At 45.9% G+C, this 18,857-nt stretch overlaps 1 protein-coding gene across 4 annotated transcripts in view; it reads left to right on the plus strand.

Annotated features, from left to right (window-relative positions):
• Positions 1-18,857, plus strand: part of PTCH1 (patched 1) — a 70,491-nt gene that overhangs the window by 33,030 nt on the left and 18,604 nt on the right. For all 4 annotated transcript variants that reach the window (XM_059411721.1, XM_059411720.1, XM_059411723.1 and 1 more), the window contains 11 exons: positions 1,194-1,392; positions 1,691-1,812; positions 2,618-2,765; positions 3,603-3,734; positions 4,137-4,292; positions 4,945-5,043; positions 5,570-5,695; positions 11,823-11,941; positions 12,594-12,996; positions 13,432-13,741; positions 18,348-18,490. In XM_059411721.1, coding sequence (XP_059267704.1) covers positions 1,194-1,392; positions 1,691-1,812; positions 2,618-2,765; positions 3,603-3,734; positions 4,137-4,292; positions 4,945-5,043; positions 5,570-5,695; positions 11,823-11,941; positions 12,594-12,996; positions 13,432-13,741; positions 18,348-18,490 — 1,957 coding nt within the window. The remainder of the gene's footprint in view (positions 1-1,193; positions 1,393-1,690; positions 1,813-2,617; positions 2,766-3,602; positions 3,735-4,136; positions 4,293-4,944; positions 5,044-5,569; positions 5,696-11,822; positions 11,942-12,593; positions 12,997-13,431; positions 13,742-18,347; positions 18,491-18,857) is intronic.

Below are 18,857 nucleotides of genomic sequence, written 5' to 3' on the forward strand. Positions count from 1 at the left end.
TCTGAAGGCACCATTAAATTTCATTCACTTTTACCAACCTATTTATATGCAAATAAAATGCAAATTCTTTCAGTATGTATGATTTTTAACTCTTTAATAAAGTGTTCGCAGTTTTGCTAACCAGGCACTGCCATAGGTTTAAGTTATTTTGTAAGGAAAGAGAATGTATTAGTGCATACATGTCAGAATTTAATATATTGAGTTAAAGTTCAAGATTCCTGCAGAGTAAAACACTAACCTTTCTTTGGATCACATTAATGACATTGAAGGGGGAAATCCGCTATCTTTGAAGGCCATGGTAGGGGATGCCTCACAGGTTACCAGTTGGATATTATATACTCTGCATCTTTTAAGAAATAATTGTTAATCAGTGTAGACATTTTCAGTTAATTATGCAAGAGTTCGTGCTTGGGTTATTGTTTCTGTCCTAGCTTACGCATATCTGCAAAAGCAATTTGCAGTGGCCATACCCTGACCTTCAGTGTACAGTTTTAGATGGGAAATAAGGGGTTTTGTGTTTTCTGGTTGGGAGATTCTGAATAATGACTTCAGCCTGGTTAAGCAGCTACAGTGTGGTTTGAACCACATAACAGGCAGCCAAAAGCCTTTCTGGTCTGTCAACAGCACAGATTCAAAAGTGAGTGTGGGGGGAAGTGACCTTGATGGTGGTGATGGCAGAGGCAGCAGGGGGCTTTCGAGGTCCACTGCCAGGCTGTCAGAGAGAACTCATAAGTATGGGATTATTGAAGGTAATGGAGATCAAATATTTTGATTGACGACATTTACAAAGCATTTATAAGGCTGGGAAGTGCTAACTTGACATCATGATTCCCTCTTCTCCCCCCTGTCCCCTGCCACTGCCCCACCACCCCCAACCCTTATTTTTGGATTTCAGTCTTTGGCAAATTTTAATTTCAGGTGTTAAAGAGGACATAGTAGCCAGTAACGAGTCTTTGATCTCTTCGTTAACTTACAAGCTCTCTGCTTGCCATTTCCATTCATGAGTTATTTTCCTGACCGGGTTTGCATACAGATCCCCGGGAAAGGAGCACTCATTTTCCATGCCAGGGTCCCCGCGCTGCAGCACTCCCAGAAAGCCTCGTGCAGCCCGGACGCAGTATACACGATCTGCACAGGCTCAGAGGCTTGGAAAAGCCTCTTTTCATGGTTTCGCCTTCTAATTTCTTTCACAGAGGTAAGCCTCCTTTGCAGTGGACAAACTTTGACCCTTTGGAATTCCTGGAAGAGTTAAAGAAAATAAACTATCAAGTGGACAGCTGGGAGGAAATGCTGAATAAGGCTGAAGTTGGTCATGGTTATATGGACCGGCCCTGCCTCAACCCGGCTGATCCAGACTGCCCGGCCACAGCCCCCAACAAGAATGCAACCAAAGTGAGTACAGTCATTGATTCTGCTCCCAGGGACCGAGAGCAAAGCTTGCTGTCTTCCCCCCATGCCTAGTCCTATTATTTTCATTTTTAAGATTTGATTTTCAACGATCTTTTTTTGTCTATGGAGCTAAGTTTGTTTATAGAGCTAAATTTTGCTGCAAGATTTGCCGTATGCCTCTCATTAGCCTTGTTATTAATGTTCTCTCTGAAACAAACAAGCCCTTAATGCACTGGATTTTAACAAGGCATGTGACCTGCCTGCTAATTCCCATAATTATGTGGCTGTCTTTTTATTTTAGCCTCTTGATGTGGCCCTTGTTTTGAACGGTGGATGTCATGGATTATCCCGAAAGTATATGCACTGGCAGGAGGAACTGATTGTGGGTGGCACAGTCAAGAATAGCACTGGGAAGCTTGTCAGGTAATCCAGCACATGGAGGAAAAATCCAAGCCATCTATTTTTTTTGTCCTTTCCTCAGAAACCACTTTCCTCCTGACATCTGCAAGTGTATTTGTACTAATACCTAACTGTTATCCTAGCTAGCCGTCTGGTGTAATAGAATATTAGGAAATACTAGTGGACCAGACCAGCTTGAAAAACCACCCTGTGGGGAATTTTTCAAGCGATTTGTTGTTTTCATCGGGACCATAAGTTAGTGACTGTAGGTTTGTAGAAGACCTATTACGTAGAAAATGGGGGCAAGTGTAAGGCAGGCGGGTGGCAGTGGTCACAGCGAGTAGGGAGGAGCGGTAGGAGCTCAGTTCTGTCACAGACTGGCCGACAGCCGACGGCTGAACAAGAACCCTCCTCTGGGCACTCGCAGACTCCCCTCGGTCAAGCGTCAGGCTCTCCATCTGAGATCTCTCCCTGAGGAGGGCTGTCGGCTGGGATTTCTGCACACCCGAGCGCACACTCCCGAGCCCAGCGTATCTGGTCAAGCTATCTGCTCCCCTACCCTTCCTGTCTCACTGACTAGAAACTGAGAAAGGAAATTGCTTATTAATTGAATTTTGGGGTATATCTGTAAAAGGTTTGTAAGGTTACACCTTTAATATGGTACATCCATCTATTAAATAAAATCACCATCCAGGTCCCATTTAATGGAAACATGTGCTCTTGTAGGAGAGAAGGGCTGTGAGTGAGGCAGGGCGTGCGTTCAGGAGTTTAAGCAGGAAGGACAGCTTCCTGGGAATGCTGATGTCGTGTCTTTGCCTCCTTGTCACAGTGCCCACGCCTTGCAGACCATGTTTCAGTTAATGACTCCCAAACAAATGTATGAGCACTTCAAGGGGTACGAGTATGTCTCGCACATCAACTGGAACGAGGACAAGGCAGCAGCCATCCTGGAGGCTTGGCAGAGGACATACGTGGAGGTAAATCGGCGCATTCCAACGCCCACCTTTGAATCTGGGTACAAACCCCTCAGTTACTCCGTGCTTCATTGTTGCCATGTTTTAAAACGGGTTTTGTTTTATTTTGTTTTGTTTTTTCACTAGAACCTGTTTTCAAAACAAATCGTCATTTTGGGGACCTGGTAGAGTGAAAACTTTTTTTCCTTTCCTAGATATGGAAACCTTCCTGTGTGGGTGATGGCTAATTTTAATTGGGACGCGTAAGACATTTTGAGTAACCAATTGTGAACTCCAGAGTGAAGGCGTAACAGTTTTTAAAAAAACACTGGGTTAGCAAGAAAAAGTGTCTGGAAAACATTAGCAAAGCATAGAATCTGTTCACAGCTGCAGTCCCCCTTGATTAGGTCATGTGACAGGAGCTGGCCTTTGTTTCCCAAGCAGTGACCTCTGCTGAGCTGCATGTGACCTTTTAAAAGTGGCCAGCGAATGAAGGGGGGAGGAGTGGCCACAAGAATGAGTTGTTTTGGATTGGGGGGAGCCGATGGGACCACAGGTCTGTTGTAGAGCCGCGGAGAGAAGAAGGTCGGCCTCAGGTGCACAGGACCTAGAGATACTGTAGACATCGGGCACCGGCTCACCATGGCACCACATTCCCAGCTGACCGGCAGTGGCCTTCATTGTTCCGGGACCACGGTCATTTCATGTCAGTCCAAAGTTCAAACCTGAATCATGTAGAACTCTTTTTAATGCATCAGAAAAAAGTGAGGCTTTAGTGGAGGGGACACGTCCCCCAAGGTCTGTGCTCTTGAAGCTCACTGACACTTCCATTCTGTTTGGGACTTTATGTCGTGACCACAGGTGGTTCATCAAAGTGTTGCTCCCAACTCCACTCAGAAGGTGCTTTCCTTTACCACGACGACCCTGGACGACATCCTGAAGTCCTTCTCTGATGTCAGTGTCATCCGAGTGGCCAGTGGCTACCTACTGATGGTAACAGTCAGCTCGGTTCTCCGGGGGGAGCACGGGGGGAGAGCTGGTTTAGTTTTTGGGTTTGATCTCTTCCATGACTGCCCCTGCTTTTTAACTGCTCTTAACACACACATGCATCCAAGACAGAGAGAGCTCGGCTTTGATTTCAAAAGTGGTCGTGTAAAGCGTTTTCTCCCATTTGCGGTTTGCCCATCTTTGACTCATATCATTTCATGTGATGTCTGTAGTGTAAATTGTTGTTGGATTTCATAAGTTCTACCTTTTGATTTGGGGTGATGGGTGGGGGAAAACATTAGAATCCTTACACATTCTAATGTTTGGCTTTTGTTTTGTGTCTCCCCCTTCCCTGTCTCCCCCTCCTCATTCCTTCACCTGCCCCCCACCCCGTTGTTCTGCTCGCAGCTTGCCTATGCCTGTTTAACCATGCTGCGCTGGGACTGCTCCAAGTCCCAGGGTGCCGTGGGGCTGGCTGGCGTCCTGTTGGTTGCACTGTCAGTGGCTGCAGGATTGGGCCTGTGCTCATTGATCGGGATTTCCTTTAACGCTGCAACAACTCAGGTACTAAAGGAGCCATCCGTCCACTGTTTGTCGACAAATACCACCTCCCCAGGCTTGGCCCAGTGGCCTCCTCTGTGTCCATGTCACCCACAGGTCCTCCGACCTTTACTACCAAGATGCCACACTTCCTGGGAGGCGGGGGGGTTGCTATCTCCTAAGTGGAGCCCTTGACACTGGGTGGAAGTTCTGTGGGGACTTGGTGGTGGTAGAGAAGCTTCACTTATCAACGCAGTGAAGGTCATTCATTAGAGCCATGGTTCTCAGACTTGAGTGTGCGGTAGAGTCATGCGAAGGGCTGGTGACATCTCCAATTGCTGGGCTCCACTCCTGGAGTTTCTAATTACCTGTTCTCCATGATGCGCATCCAGGCATCGTGTTCTGAGAACCACTGCTTCTGATGGGTTAGCTTCCTTATCATTTATTAGCTTAAGTAAAAAAATAGTAGGGCTTAAAAATAGAAATGGATAGATAAGACCTCCTGTGAGCCAGAGGGCTAGATCCAGGGGATTTTAACCTGGGAACTAGGTTCTTCACCATGAGCTGCTGTAAGCTGCCCTGAGGGTAGTTCTTGGGGGCAATGTTCCCCATGGCTCTAGAAGGAACTGAATTGGACTTCATGTGTCTAATGCACCACCCTTTGTGTTCACTGCAGGTTTTGCCATTTCTTGCTCTTGGCGTTGGCGTGGATGATGTTTTCCTTCTGGCACATGCATTTAGTGAAACAGGACAGAATAAAAGAATCCCTTTTGAGGTAATAGAAAAACAAAAGCAGAAAGCTTTGGAGCCAGCCAAAATCACCTCTGTTCTTGAGTATTTGTCCTTTAATTTTCTTGAATCTGGCCTAGTAGACCAAGTCAATGACATGTTACTGCCTCTAAATGAGTGAAAGAGATGAGAAGAATTGCAGAACACCTATTTCAAAGCCCGTATTTGCTTTTCTGGATTTTTGTGGGGTTTTTGGGTTACTTTGTCCCCACCCTCCCTCCTCTCCCAACACACCCCTTTTAAATCCTAAAAATTGACTTCAGTGATTGTCTCACAGCTCTGTGCTTTGGATGCGGTAGTCGGGAACGCACAGGACTGTATAGGTAGTCCTGAAAGCATTTTCGATGCCAGTATCAGGGGTAGGCAGAGATAACCCTTTCTTCCACTCTGACGTCAGCATGATAAACTACGTGTTGTCTCCATGTGTCGTGAATTTGAACTATTGGCCTGACCTGTGGCATGAGGGGACCCCACGTTGTGCAGCTCTCAGCACTGTGGTTTCTCGTCCTCAGGACAGGACTGGAGAGTGCCTCAAGCGCACGGGAGCCAGCGTGGCCCTCACCTCCATCAGCAACGTCACCGCCTTCTTTATGGCCGCACTGATCCCCATTCCCGCCCTGCGAGCCTTCTCCCTCCAGGTGAGTTTACAGGGCTGAAACATGTTGCGAGCACAGCACGGAGGCCCAGTGGCCCGCCTCCCCTCCCCCTCTAACGTGTTTCTGGTACTGCTGCCAGAATCCAGGTAGCGTGTCCGCATCTGGGGCTCTTATGGTAGAAGCTTCCTGATGCAACAAGCCCAACACTCCCTCTAAAATACATCTCAGGGCTCTTCCCCTTCTTTTAGTCCTAGAGCCCAGACACTGGGTAGCCCCAGGACCTGCTGCCTTAGGGAGTGGTCCTTCGCTGTATAGTGAGACTAAAACAACACGAGGGCCACTCTGTATAGGGTGCTGAGAAGCTCCCCTGTTCCGGACAGCCAGAAGTCCTCTGGTTTCATCCACAGTGTGGCCAGATTGTGGCCATCCCTGCTGCCAGTGCCCACTGGGCTTCCCTGCTGGCTTCCTCAGCCCCAAAGCGCCACCCACCCTCTCTGTTTCCCTAAAGCAGCAACACAAGGCAGTTGTACAGAGCAGATTTTCCTGACCAAGAGGAAGAGGCTGCGGTATAGACCAGGCCAGGTGATCACTTAGAATTGTGTACGGTTGACCCTTGAACAACATGGGGTTTGGGGGTGCTGACACCCCTCCCACACAGTCAGATCTTCATATAACTTTGAGCTCCCCTGAAATTTAACTACTAATAGCGGCTGTTGACCGGAAGCCTTACTGATAACATAAACAATCAATTAACACATGCCTAATCCATCTGTTTACTTACAACAAAATAAGCTAGGGGGAAACGTTATTAAGAAAAAACTAAGGAAGAGAAAAATACATCTCGAGTGCTGCAGTGTGTTTATTGGAAACAGTCAACCTCAAAGTGGACCCGTGCGGTTCAAACCCGTGTTGTTCGAGGGTCCGCTGGACTAGCTCCCACCGTCCAAATATAGGGGCCATCCTCCGCCTGTAGGGGTTTGTCGGTGGCCCGCACTCACTCACCGCCTCTTCCCTTAGCTCCTCCACAGTCTCTTCCAGCCCTCTCTTCTTTTGGTCTCCTACCCTCCTCTCAGGCTGCAAAGAAAAGTCAAAATGCCTCCGCCCTCCTTCTGCAGAGCAGTGTGGCTCCTGCATTGTACTGCTCTCTCTTCCCAAACCAGGCCCTTCTACACCTAGAGGCCACCGAGATATTTCTGTGGCGCAGAGAGCCAGCTTATACGAACGGTAAGAATGGAGAGCTCCCTAGGCTGGGGACACAGCTCTGGTCCATTCTGTGCTTGGTCTGGAGTGCTGGCAGGGCTCTGCGGCTGCTTGGAAACTCAGGAATCCTGACACCGGTCAGCACAGCAGAAGAAGAACGCTAACTGACCGGTTTGGGATGGGGTCCTCCTAAGCCCCAAATGGTTTCAGGTTTTGGTATCGCAAAGATGTTACCAAAGTTTTGTGAATTAAATTCACTTTAAAGTTTCAACTGTTTTCTAAGAGAGGAGCGGTGGTTTCCCCCCTTATTCTCTATCACTATGATATCATCTATCCTCTCTCAGTATGACGATAATTTATGAGATGGCCAGGTTTTTAAGGGAAAATACTTTCAGTGTCACCTTTTTTTTTTAAAGAACGAGGGGCAGAGGGAGAAAGAGAGCAGGCTCCACATTCAGTGCGGAGCCCGATTTCACAATCCTGACATCGTCACCTGAGCCAAAAATCAAGAGCTGGGGTCGTTTATCCAACAGAGCCACCCAGGCGCCCCTTCGGGTCACTTTTTAAGCTGTTCTTATATCCAGCTTCTTCCTACTGCTTTACTCTTGTTAATCACCAGAAGGGTGATTTCCTGTGTCCAGGAAGAGAAACTGACAAATCGTAAGTTTGGTTTCTCTTTATGCTTTTGTCCACACTCTTCGCTCCTTCATAGTCTTCATATTTGAATTTCATTTCAGCGATGGCTTATGAAGACCTGAGCAGCTAATGATTCTGCTGTGTCTGGGGCATTAGACTTATTTAATACTTAGTGTAAGACAGAACATGAGAAAAGATTTTTATACCAATTACTGCAACCATCACCCCCGAAAGAAAAATACTAAAAAAAAAAAGAAAGAAAGAAAAAAAAAAATAATAAAGGGTTTATTATAAATATCTAAAAGTAGAAGTAATAAGTGAACTAATGCATAAAGTTAAATCTGAATAAGAAAATGAAAATATATCTAGCTGCCTCACTGCTCAGTGATGTAGAAGACAAGTGAAAGGGGCCCGCTTAAGTGTTGGGACAATTACCTTTCTAGAATGCCTTTCTGCACGGGTATGCCCGTCTGCAGTCTCCCAATCTTACTGCCTTCACCCGCAGCAGACGCCAGTGTTGAGAAATTGTCCCCCTCCTGTGACAGTGAGACCCTCTCCCGCCTCTCGCCCTTTCCGCTCGCCTTTTCCTCGCTGCTCTTTATTTCTGCTCCGCCTCACGCTCCTTCATTTCTTCTTGTGTGTCTCTCTCTCATTTTGTCCTCTCCTCTCTCAGTACACTGATGATTCATCAAGGCATACTGTCCTTTAATGATACCCTATGGTGTGGTGGTCTGAAAAGCTACATGAGTTTCTCTTACGCCTTTTAGAAAAGCCAGTACGCTAAAGTTCTCCCCAGGTAAGCAAGCACCTTACCGAAATGAAATGAGTACTGTGTGTTTTGCGTTTCTATTCCAAGCCCCTGGGATACCACTTTAGAAAACTGAGGCCTTCCAGGAGTCCTCTTGAATTAATGACTGACTTCGCATATTATTGGCTCATTCTCTGTCAAAAAAACAAACTAAAAAATAAATAAATAAGGAAAAGGAAAGAAAAAGAAAATGTAAGAAGAAAAGAGAGTGAATGTGTTGTGCTTTTTGCTGTAGCCATCAGAAATTTACACTGGTTTCCTTTTAAATAGATTGACATTCAAAGTTGACCCTGATATAGCTTCTCTTTCTTTTAGTGAATTGGGTTAAGTTGTGCCTCCAGGTATTCATTTGCGTTTGTGTTCTCAGGATACTATAGGTTAAGCCTCAAAAGAAAGAGATTATAGTGGTTCTCTCCAGTAATAAATCCATGTTAATTTAGGATTTGTCTTTTTGGAACTCTCGCGATTGTCTAACTTTACCAAAATAAATAAAATTATTTTTTCCCAAAGAAACTGTCCTAGACTTCCTTACCAATCTCCATCCATCTGTCCAAATGCCACCTCTATACCAGAAAGCAATGGCACCATCGAATTCTTTGGGTACCAGTGCCCTGCACTGGGGCTTTGCTGGTACCTGAATGGGATTTGTTCTTCAATGGAAACTTCCAGAACAGAAGGCTGTATTGTTCCACACAGTGAGGAGTTCTAGTTGAGGGCCCTCTGGGCAGGGTCAGTTTGTCTCTGCTCTGCAAGGGTCTCAGCAGAGCACCGGTAGGTGTTCTGCCACAGGGGTAGGTGTTCTGCCACAGGCCGGGGGAACAGAATGGGTGGGGACATTTCCTTCAAGCACAGTGATTAGAATTGATTGACCCTGCAAATCATCCCCATCATCTTCTCATCTTTTCTTACGATGTCTTAGACTCCCCTTTGCACCAGCAGTGACACTTCTCCCTTGCTGAGAAGTCCTTGCTGCTTGCTGGTCTTTACCGTTTGGGTGCACTTGAATGGGACGTGGAAGTTGTGCCGTTTTCCTGTCCGGATTTGTCCTTCCTGTGTATGCAACATGCCACTTGGCAGCAATAGCAGACAGGACGCTACTCTTCAGAGTTTGGGGGTTCTTCATGTCCTCCTTAGAGTCCACCAGGGGATAAAGCTGGTAGCAGATGTGTCCCCAGCCACCGTGGAAGCCTCGGTGTTGTTCCTGCCAGAGCACCTGGGCTGCTTGGGTTCTGCAGCCTTAGGAACTTTTGTCCAGAGTGAGACCCGGGAGTGTTCTGTTGCATTCCACCCCCAAATTCTAAACATGCTGGTCATAGAAAGAAAAGCTGAAAGGATTCCGCCTCCAGGACTGAGTTTTCCTGAAAAATCTCCTTGAGAATCAGACCCATCCCTGCCAGCATCCCTGTGGTCGGCTTGGTCAGGAGACCCAGCCCAGCCTGTGTCCATCCCCTCAGGAAGTGACCAGGTGACAAGAACCCCCAGGTCTCAGTCAGGCTGAGGGCTTCAACACCAAGCCTGTGTCTAAATTTGATTTACTCAGTAACCACAGACTTGGTGACCATCCTTTGCACTGTGGAGTCTCTGTTAGGTACTAGTGTCAACAGCAGTGATTAAGGCAGTCCTGGTTGCTGTGGGGATTGAGTGAATTGTGTATTAACTACCTGGTCTCCCATGACTCCCCCTTTGTTCTTTCTCTGCCTGCAACAGAATTCTGGGTCTCCCTCTTAGACACAGCTTGTGGAATTCCTCCACGTGGCACATCCTTCCTCCTCGGCCCCAGCAGATGCCAGTTTTGTCTTCTGAACCTCCCTTGACCACCCCCTGCCCCCACATACCCCCACGCATACCCCTACGTGGGAACTCCTCCCTCTCTGAGCTGCTGTAGAACCCTTTGCAAGCTTTTATTACTATATATTTTTTTAAGATTTTATTTATTTATTTGACAGAGAGACACAGTTAGAGAGGGAACACAAGCAGAGGGAGTGGGAAAGGGAGATGCAGGATCCCCACTGACCAGGGAGCCCAATGTAGGGTTCGGTCCCAGGACCCTGGGATCATGACCTGAGTCAAAGGCAGATGATTAATGACTGAGCCACCCAGGCACCCCGATTACTACATTTCTTAGCCTGCCTGGACTGTAGTTTATGGTAGGTCAGTCCTTGTCTTATTTCTGTGTCTCCAATTCCCGGCACCATGTCCTCACTTTCCTTTTTTAAAGTGTTTGTCTCTAAGGTGAATCCTCTAGTCAAAATAGTGATTTTCATATTAAGTCAATCCAGCAGGCCTTTAAAGACCATTCATTAGAGCGGTTAAGTTCACTGGTTTCAAATATTTCAAGTTGGTGAGGAATTTCAAAGCGGACTAAGAAGAGAGGAGTTAGGTAATTTTTAGAACAAGACTCTTGATGATTTTTTGGTTTTGTAGACTTGACAGGGAATTAATTATCGAAAGGTACCTTTCCAGACCTCATCCTTGATCTTTCACCTTGAGCATAAATTCACAATTATTATCAGAAGCCCTTTGCAGAGGTCTCTTCTGATTCTGTTGGGTATCTCTTACAAGCAGGTTTTCTTTTCTCCCCCAGAGACATTTTCCCAGTTGGAGGACGTTTTAGAACTGAGTAGTTCTTTGGAAAACTTCCGGAGACTTATTATTTTTCAAAAAAATTTCTGATGATTTCTTGGTTACTTAGCATTCCATTTGGAGTGTGTGTGTGTGTGTGTGTGTCCCGCTTCTTTCCATTCCTGTCTGAATGGGAGAGCCCTTTCAACTGTCCTCTGTTGACTTTCCCCTATTAACAGCCCAATTGTGTAATTTTTACTAGGTCAGCAGGAGATTTGCCAAAGCACTACAGAATCTAGCCCTGTGTTTATTCTAGGTTATGGAGTGACTTTTGAATCTGTACTTATTTATTCTGCATACTATAATCACACACAGGAATTTCTTTCTGCCTCCCTCTCCTTGACCTTTCATGTTACTGTGCTCGCACACCCCACAGGCTACTCCCGAGGCTATTTGGAATGTGCCTATTAAAAACCTCAGGGGACATGTTTGAAATTTTATTTCATGTTTTAAAGGTGACATTTTGATATACCCAATCCACTTGACGTATAAATACTCTGAGTATAAAATCAGAGTTGCGTGAAACTCTTAGAAATATTCTGAAAGGAGAATGTTTGTTTTCAATTAAAACATCTCAAGTATATTCCATATTCTGCCTTTTAGATTTGGTTTGGTTAGGTTGTGAGCAAGACTCATTTCGTTCCTGTGTTTGTACATCATGGGTTCATGAAATTCTAAGAGATGGAAAGGATCAGAATGACGGGGCCTGTTCCTGTCAAATGGTCTCTTAATGATGGAAGAGAAGCAAAATGTTGAGAAACTCCAACATCTATTTCAAGTTTAAACACTTCAGGAGAGAATTGAAAAGATGTTGATGAAAACTTCTTTTATTTTTAGAGCCGTCCTCTGACTGGGAGGAGACATACTGGTGACCTCTACTTTTTCTTTACCTTCTGCTTCCAGGCGGCTGTAGTAGTGGTATTCAATTTCGCTATGGTTCTGCTAATTTTTCCTGCGATTCTCAGCATGGATTTGTATCGACGTGAGGACAGGAGATTGGATATTTTCTGCTGTTTTACAAGGTACAGTTTCATGAGCTGCTGTGGCCTTTATTTGTTGGGTACAGACTGGTAGGGATAGAGCACTCTTTCATCTGTCGACTTGGAAGAAAGTGTAGTTTACTGGGCTTGTACCGATGTGATGGAGGCAGAGGAGATGATGGACAGAGGATGCTCTGTTGGGGATGTCGCGTCACTGGGGCTCTCCCCTCCCTGACTAAAGACTCACAGCTCTGGGGTTGGGATCCACAAGCTCGCTATTTCTATTCTGGACCACTTTGGCTGATTATTGGGAGTGTGTCGTATCTCTATTGATTCAGGCAGAACAAAGGCTTGAAAACCAGCCATCCAGAAAAAAATACAGCCTTTGGGGTATTATGGGGTTTTGAGGGGAGGGGTTGTGTGTTTTTTAGGAATTGCACTTTGAAAGGGGCTCATCAGTGTGCAACTTGATTTTGCCAGTCACATTCGGAATTGGCCATCCATTTGGCCTCCTTTGACTTACTAGTGTCTATGTCCAGATGGTTAAATCAGGTGGTGTTTATGGAGCTCAGCAGTATGATATGTTTCTTCTAAATTAGAACTATGTAAAATGGATACTGTCAGTCATTGGCAAAAATGAAAGCACTGTATCCCTGTTTCAGTTGTACCATTGCAACATATTTTCCCCTCTTAGCCCCTGCGTCAGCAGAGTGATTCAGGTTGAACCTCAGGCCTACACGGAGACTCACGATAACACCCGCTACAGCCCCCCGCCCCCCTACAGCAGCCACAGCTTCACCCATGAAACCCAGATCACCATGCAGTCCACAGTGCAGCTCCGCACAGAGTACGACCCCCACACTCACGTGTACTATACCACTGCCGAGCCACGCTCCGAGATCTCCGTGCAGCCCGTCACCATGACCCAGGACACCCTCAGCTGCCAGAGCCCCGAGAGCACCAGCTCCACAAGGGACCTTCTCTCCCAGTTCTCCGACTCCAGCCTCCACTGCCTTGAGCCCCCCTGCACCAAGTGGACACTTTCATCTTTTGCTGAGAAACATTATGCTCCTTTCCTCTTGAAACCAAAAGCCAAGGTAATCTACCAAAACAGGAGATTCTTCCTGTCTTCAAGAATTAACAAAACAGTCTCCTTTAGAATTCATCAGGTTGCTTCATTGGGTGAAGTATTCACCCAATTGGGTGTGATATATTCAGGCCTCCTAAAAAGTCCATCCATTTAGCATGTGGGGCCATTTTAATGAGCTCATCTTCTATAGGAGTGAATCTCTATGTAGCAAATGCTTCTGTGAATTTAGATCAACAATTGTAAACATTTTATTTTTCATGAGCTTGTTTTAAAATGTGATTACTATAATTACTTATTTTTCTCTCTGGAGCATGACCCCTACATGCTTCATCAGGGCCGTTGTGGGGGTAAAAGTGAGGTCTGAACCAAACAGCTTCCTTTTGTCAAGGGACAGTTGGCCCTGTCCTCTGGGTCTGATCTTGTGCCTCTTACTGTGTTACAGGTCGTGGTGATCTTCCTTTTCCTGGGCTTGCTGGGTGTCAGCCTTTATGGGACCACCCGAGTGCGCGATGGGCTGGACCTTACAGACATTGTGCCTCGGGAAACAAGAGAATATGACTTTATTGCTGCACAATTCAAATACTTTTCTTTCTACAACATGTATATAGTCACCCAGAAAGCAGACTACCCGAATATCCAGCACTTACTTTATGACCTTCACAAGAGTTTCAGCAATGTGAAGTATGTCATGTTGGAAGAAAATAAACAGCTTCCCAAAATGTGGCTGCACTACTTCAGAGACTGGCTCCAAGGTGAGGTGCTGCTAGAGGGTGGGCGCCATTTGTAAACTTTCACTGTTCGGTGTTTGGTATGATCAGCTTCCACAAGTTCCCTTTGTTCACTATTAAAGTGTTAGATTATAACGTAACACTGACATGTTTCATTGACTTCTAAGTGTTGCTTAAAATTCTTATATAGACTATTTCTGGGACAGCCTCCCAAATCTGGCTTTTACCTATAAAATGATGCAAACAATTCAGATGGGGGACTCAGGAACTTCTGTTAAGAATTTATGGGTGCACATTAGGAAATGGGAAAAGTATGTTATAAAATGGGGAGCTAGATGCTTCTAGTGCTCTTTTTGGATGGTGGTTAGTTTGATGATCAAGTGAAATCAGAGCATCAATGGAATTTCTAGACTGACGTATTGACAAATTATGACTTTACTTACACCGGTAAATTTTGCATCTTTTGTGAATATAATGTAACATTCCAAATTTTGACCATCTTTTGACTTGGCATATGAAATAAACTTAAAAGTGCTTAATCACATCTCACAGTATTTCATAATCAAATTCTGCTTAACTTGTTACCTTGTCCTTAGAAACGTTTCTAGGAAAGAGTAGTCAACTGGAGGGGGAAAAAAAAGGCTTAAATTTGCTCCTAACTGCTGACTGAATATGAATGTATTCAGTGATTCCAAGAACATCTGTTCATTTATTCCATGTTGTCACATGCAAAGTGAAGTGGGGAATCAAGATAATTATCCACACAATTCAGGCAAAAATGCTTTTAGTGAAATACCCAAATAATTATGGCCCCCAACATTTTTTGGCTTAAGTTATCCAAATGATTGTCTTAATTTCCCACTTAATTAGGCTTGTTTAAACACAGATTCAAGTGCCTTTTTTGGTCTTAAGTCAATACACTTGTAGGTAAAGATTAAGCAGCCAATTTCCCTGGGAGTTTGCATGAAATGGTAAACAACTTGAGTCTGACTGAAAATTCTTCAATACAGTTACTGGCCTTGAGTTCTGTTGCTAGAATTTTGTTCATACACGTATACCAGATTTGACCTCTTCTTTTGAGAAAGGCAAAGAGAACTACGTGATGTTACTGTTATTTTTTTTAACATGCTCCCAAGATTAATGTGAATTTGTTCCAAGTCTTATTTTTTTACAGTAGTTTGGGAGGCTGTGTCTTTCAGATAATGAGTCCAAACAGGACCAGACAGTTGAGAGATTCCCTGCTTTTCATTTTTCCCCCATTGACCAAAGACATGCAAATAGCTTGCCACAAATGACAAAGAGATCGGCAGCAGGGCCCAGATCTGAGCAAAGGAGGTTTATTGTAGAATTGATTTCAGTGTCTTCAGCCATTCCTTTGGACACTCAATATGGCATGTTAGGCGGAGCTTGGGAAGAGGGCAGAGGGTATTGTCTTCAGGCAGTGGTGAGGGCTAACCTTTTTATAGCATATTGTAAATTATCCCTATGCTTTCATCCCTTTAAAGACCTAAAGCAATTGGACTCGAGAACTGCACTTTTTTAAAGGTGCAGTTGAATCATGTTGTTTTGATTGCTAAGCAAACAGCACCCACGTAGACCAAGTAAGACCCATTCGTGCTCCCAAGTCAAGGCCCCAGCCACCCCCAGGAACTCTGCATATGACTCTTACGAGGTGCACCAGAGAGCACTGGACACAGAATGGCCAGATAATGGGACCGTTGGGCTGCCTAGACGGTTTTCCGGCCTGTCAAGGGGTTGATTGGGTCTTTGAACACTTCCTGCAAGGAATCAGCTGTCCTTGAATTGTTCAAAAACATTCTGTGTGGCTATTAAGTGTTGGGACCCCTCATTGGTTTTTGATGGAATTATCACTAAAAAACCATGTCATGCTATTGGTCTTTATCAACATCCCACTAGTTTGGGGGTCGAGGGAGGTGGTTAAGTCATAAAAATACATAGTGGCAGTACCCCAGGCCATCTTGAAACACACATGCCAATAAGGTGAAATTGCAGATAAAAACCACACTGTATCATGATCCAGTAGTGTTTGTGTTTCACGCTGAACTGTCCAGATAAAATTTAAATTATATGTTTCCTTCTTAGGGTCCCCTATCAAAGAGAAATCGACAATTCGAATAAGTAGCTGAGAACTTTTCCCTAGTTCTAATAACATTTAGCAAAAAATTTACAATGAGAAAAGTTCTAGCTGAAACGTGCACGTTTTGCTGTGAAGTAGATAAAATGTCACAAATCTCTTCTACAGGGTGCGCGTGTTAGAGCATAAAATGTTGGCCAGTGGGCAACGGAGGCAAATCCATGTCCCTTGTTTTGTGTATAGAATCCTATGTTGTACATGTGCTCTTAGGCCGGTTCATTGGTTCCTTGAGCTTTTTGCTAATTAGTCAGAAAATAAAATAATCTGATGAGAAGGACTTCACTCTTCCATAAGGTCAATGACTAGTTCTCGTTCGTGTTTGTATTCCAAGTACGGCAAATGGCGCGGGAGCCTGGTGGCGCCGGTGATGAGTTGAGCTGAGCTGCCCACAGGGCTGGCCTCCCCAGATCCGATCTTTCTTCCTTTGGCTCACTCTAGGGTGTCCCCACATTCTTAGTGCATACATATCTTAAAACTACACTCATTTTTGGAACCCTGTTTGCCACTAGACTTCATCGGTGCACACGGTAACTCGGCTGACCGTATTCATGTCTTCAGCGGAGAACTTTCTGAGTGCCTCTGTGTGCTCAGGTGATTTAGAGCAACCATGGTTCAAGCCTGCCCTGGAGCCCTGCTGGGTGCCCTTGGTCACGTTGCTTTCTGTGCCTCGGTTTCCTTCTCTGTAAAGCGGGAACCGTGAGGCTAACAGAGCTGTCTCATGAGGTAGTTGTAAGAAGAGCGATGAATGTAAAATGCTAGGACGGCCCCATGCTCGCTGAGCGTGAGTGGCTCCTTGGGACTGCAGGTCAGGAGGGAAAGGGTTAAAGTCCCACACAGGCCATAAAGTGATGAAAATTCTATTAAGGTGGGGAAAACAGACCAGGTCTCTTTTGGAGTGGGGAGGCACAAGGGGTTGTTTTTCCTCTCCTGTTTATTTTTTTTCAAAAACAAAAAAAAAAGGTTTTAGGTAATAAAATCACATCTGCTCCGTACAGCTTGTTGTGTGCCTGCCTTGCTGTGAAAAACAGTCTGTGAGAGAGTCGGGAGCACGGCCTGTGCCGGTGGTCCCTCCCGCCCACTGCTCCTCCACACTCGCCCCAGACAGGCCTTCTTTCAGCACAGAGCCTCCAGGCCTCATCCCTACATTGTTGGTGTAAAAACAATGCCCCACGGCAATGTGGGCAGGAAGGTTTAAAGAGAGAGACAGGGTCCTGTGCTCCCTCTCCTCCTGCTTCAGACCCCCAGAGCTTAATTATTGTAAGCACTGAGGGGACCAGTATGGGGGGTGGGGGGTCTTTGAAGTCACTCAAGGCATGTCATGAAATGAACTCTTTTCCCTTCTTACTGGCCATGTCTAACCTATGCGAATGTAGCCTGTTCCAAAAGATGTGGTTTCCTGAGCTGCTGGGGCTTGGGAGTTCTACTTGGGAGGGAATTGGGGAGGGTGGGGAGCACGGCCGCGGGAAGGAGGTGGGGGAGTCAGGGGAGAACGTGTGCACACGGGATCACTCAGCCCCTAAGGCCGGGTCACCAGGGCCCTGTTTTCTCTTCCAGCACGCTTATCTCTTTACAGCTGTAGTCAAACCATCAGGTCTGTAATGATGGTTTTGATTACAGAGGCCAAGCGCAGCTGTGTGTGGTGGGCTGGTGGGCTCGCCCATCCCCCACACTCAGAAAGCCCTTTCCTTCCCCTCCCAGTGCATGCGGTTTGTCATCTGTTCTCACAGAGCCCCCTTGTATTGGCCTGTGGCTTCCTGTTCTCAATCTGATCCAAATTTACCCCGTGAGGCATTTCCCTACGCACACAGGGCTCAGGAGATCCCTCCCCTCGCCCTCCTGCACGCCCCCCCTCTGAGGAAGGGTGGCAAAGAGGAACAGTGGAGAGTGAATAGGTGTTGGCTATGATCTTTACACAACCTGGCAGCCGATCCCACAGCTTGTATTAGCTCCACAAGTCGAACAGATGGAACAAATTGACAGAATCATGTTCACTCACCCTGGGCTGGAGAAGCAGCTGAGTTGCTGTTTGAAGTTGGGAGTTCGAAGGCGCGTTTCCCCCTCTGAGTGGGATTTCTGGTTGTGCTGAAGAACCCACGGCTTTAGCACCTGATGGCGGTGTGAACTGCCTGATGAGCCTGTACGTCTTCCTCCTCACTCAGCCCGCTCGCTCCCCCAAGCTCTCTCCCTTCCTTGGGGAGAGAGGAGGGGGTTTCTTTTCTGTGTAAAGGTAAAACATGTATATTTGTTTCCTAGAAACACGTATTCCCTTCTTCCACCTTTGAAGCAGTGATTATTAGCAAGCTGAAGTTCATTCATGAAAAAATCTAAGGGTATCACTTGAACTTGAACTAGAAAACAAGTAGCACACAGAGTGTTTAAGGTTGATACCGGCTCCTTGTCCTCAGCCCACCCAGTTACGGCCTGGATCATAACAGTGAAGAATCTTAATACATTGTATACATTTGCCTTTTCTAGGACTTCAGGATGCATTTGACAGTGACTGGGAAACTGGGAAAATCATGCCAAACAATTACAAAAATGGATCGGATGATGGGGTCCTTGCCTACAAACTCCTGGTGCAGACTGGCAGCCGTGATAAACCCATTGACATCAGCCAGGTACTCTCCCCGCCCCCTACACCCTGGAAGCTCCTGTGGCATCATTGAGCAGAGAACACCTGCCTGCCCATCCTGTGCCCTCTAGAGACCCGAGGCACCAAGGGCTGGGAGAATATGGAGTTGGCTCTGATTCATTTCATCCCATCAGCTAACTGAGTGCCTCAGTCTGCTCCTCTGTCAAGTGGGGACATGTGGATCACCATGTGGGGCCTTTGTTCCCCCTAAGAACCCTTGGGGCAGGACAGGCTCTCTCAGATACTAGAAATGCTGGGTTGTACTGTTCTCTTTTGAATTCCAGTACTCATTACCATGTTGGTGTTGACTCTCTTCAAACTTGGAAGGATGATAACAGTCACTTGAATGAGCA

This window comes from Mustela nigripes, chromosome 9 (genome assembly GCF_022355385.1).
Source record: "Mustela nigripes isolate SB6536 chromosome 9, MUSNIG.SB6536, whole genome shotgun sequence".
NCBI classification, from domain to species: domain Eukaryota; kingdom Metazoa; phylum Chordata; class Mammalia; order Carnivora; family Mustelidae; genus Mustela; species Mustela nigripes.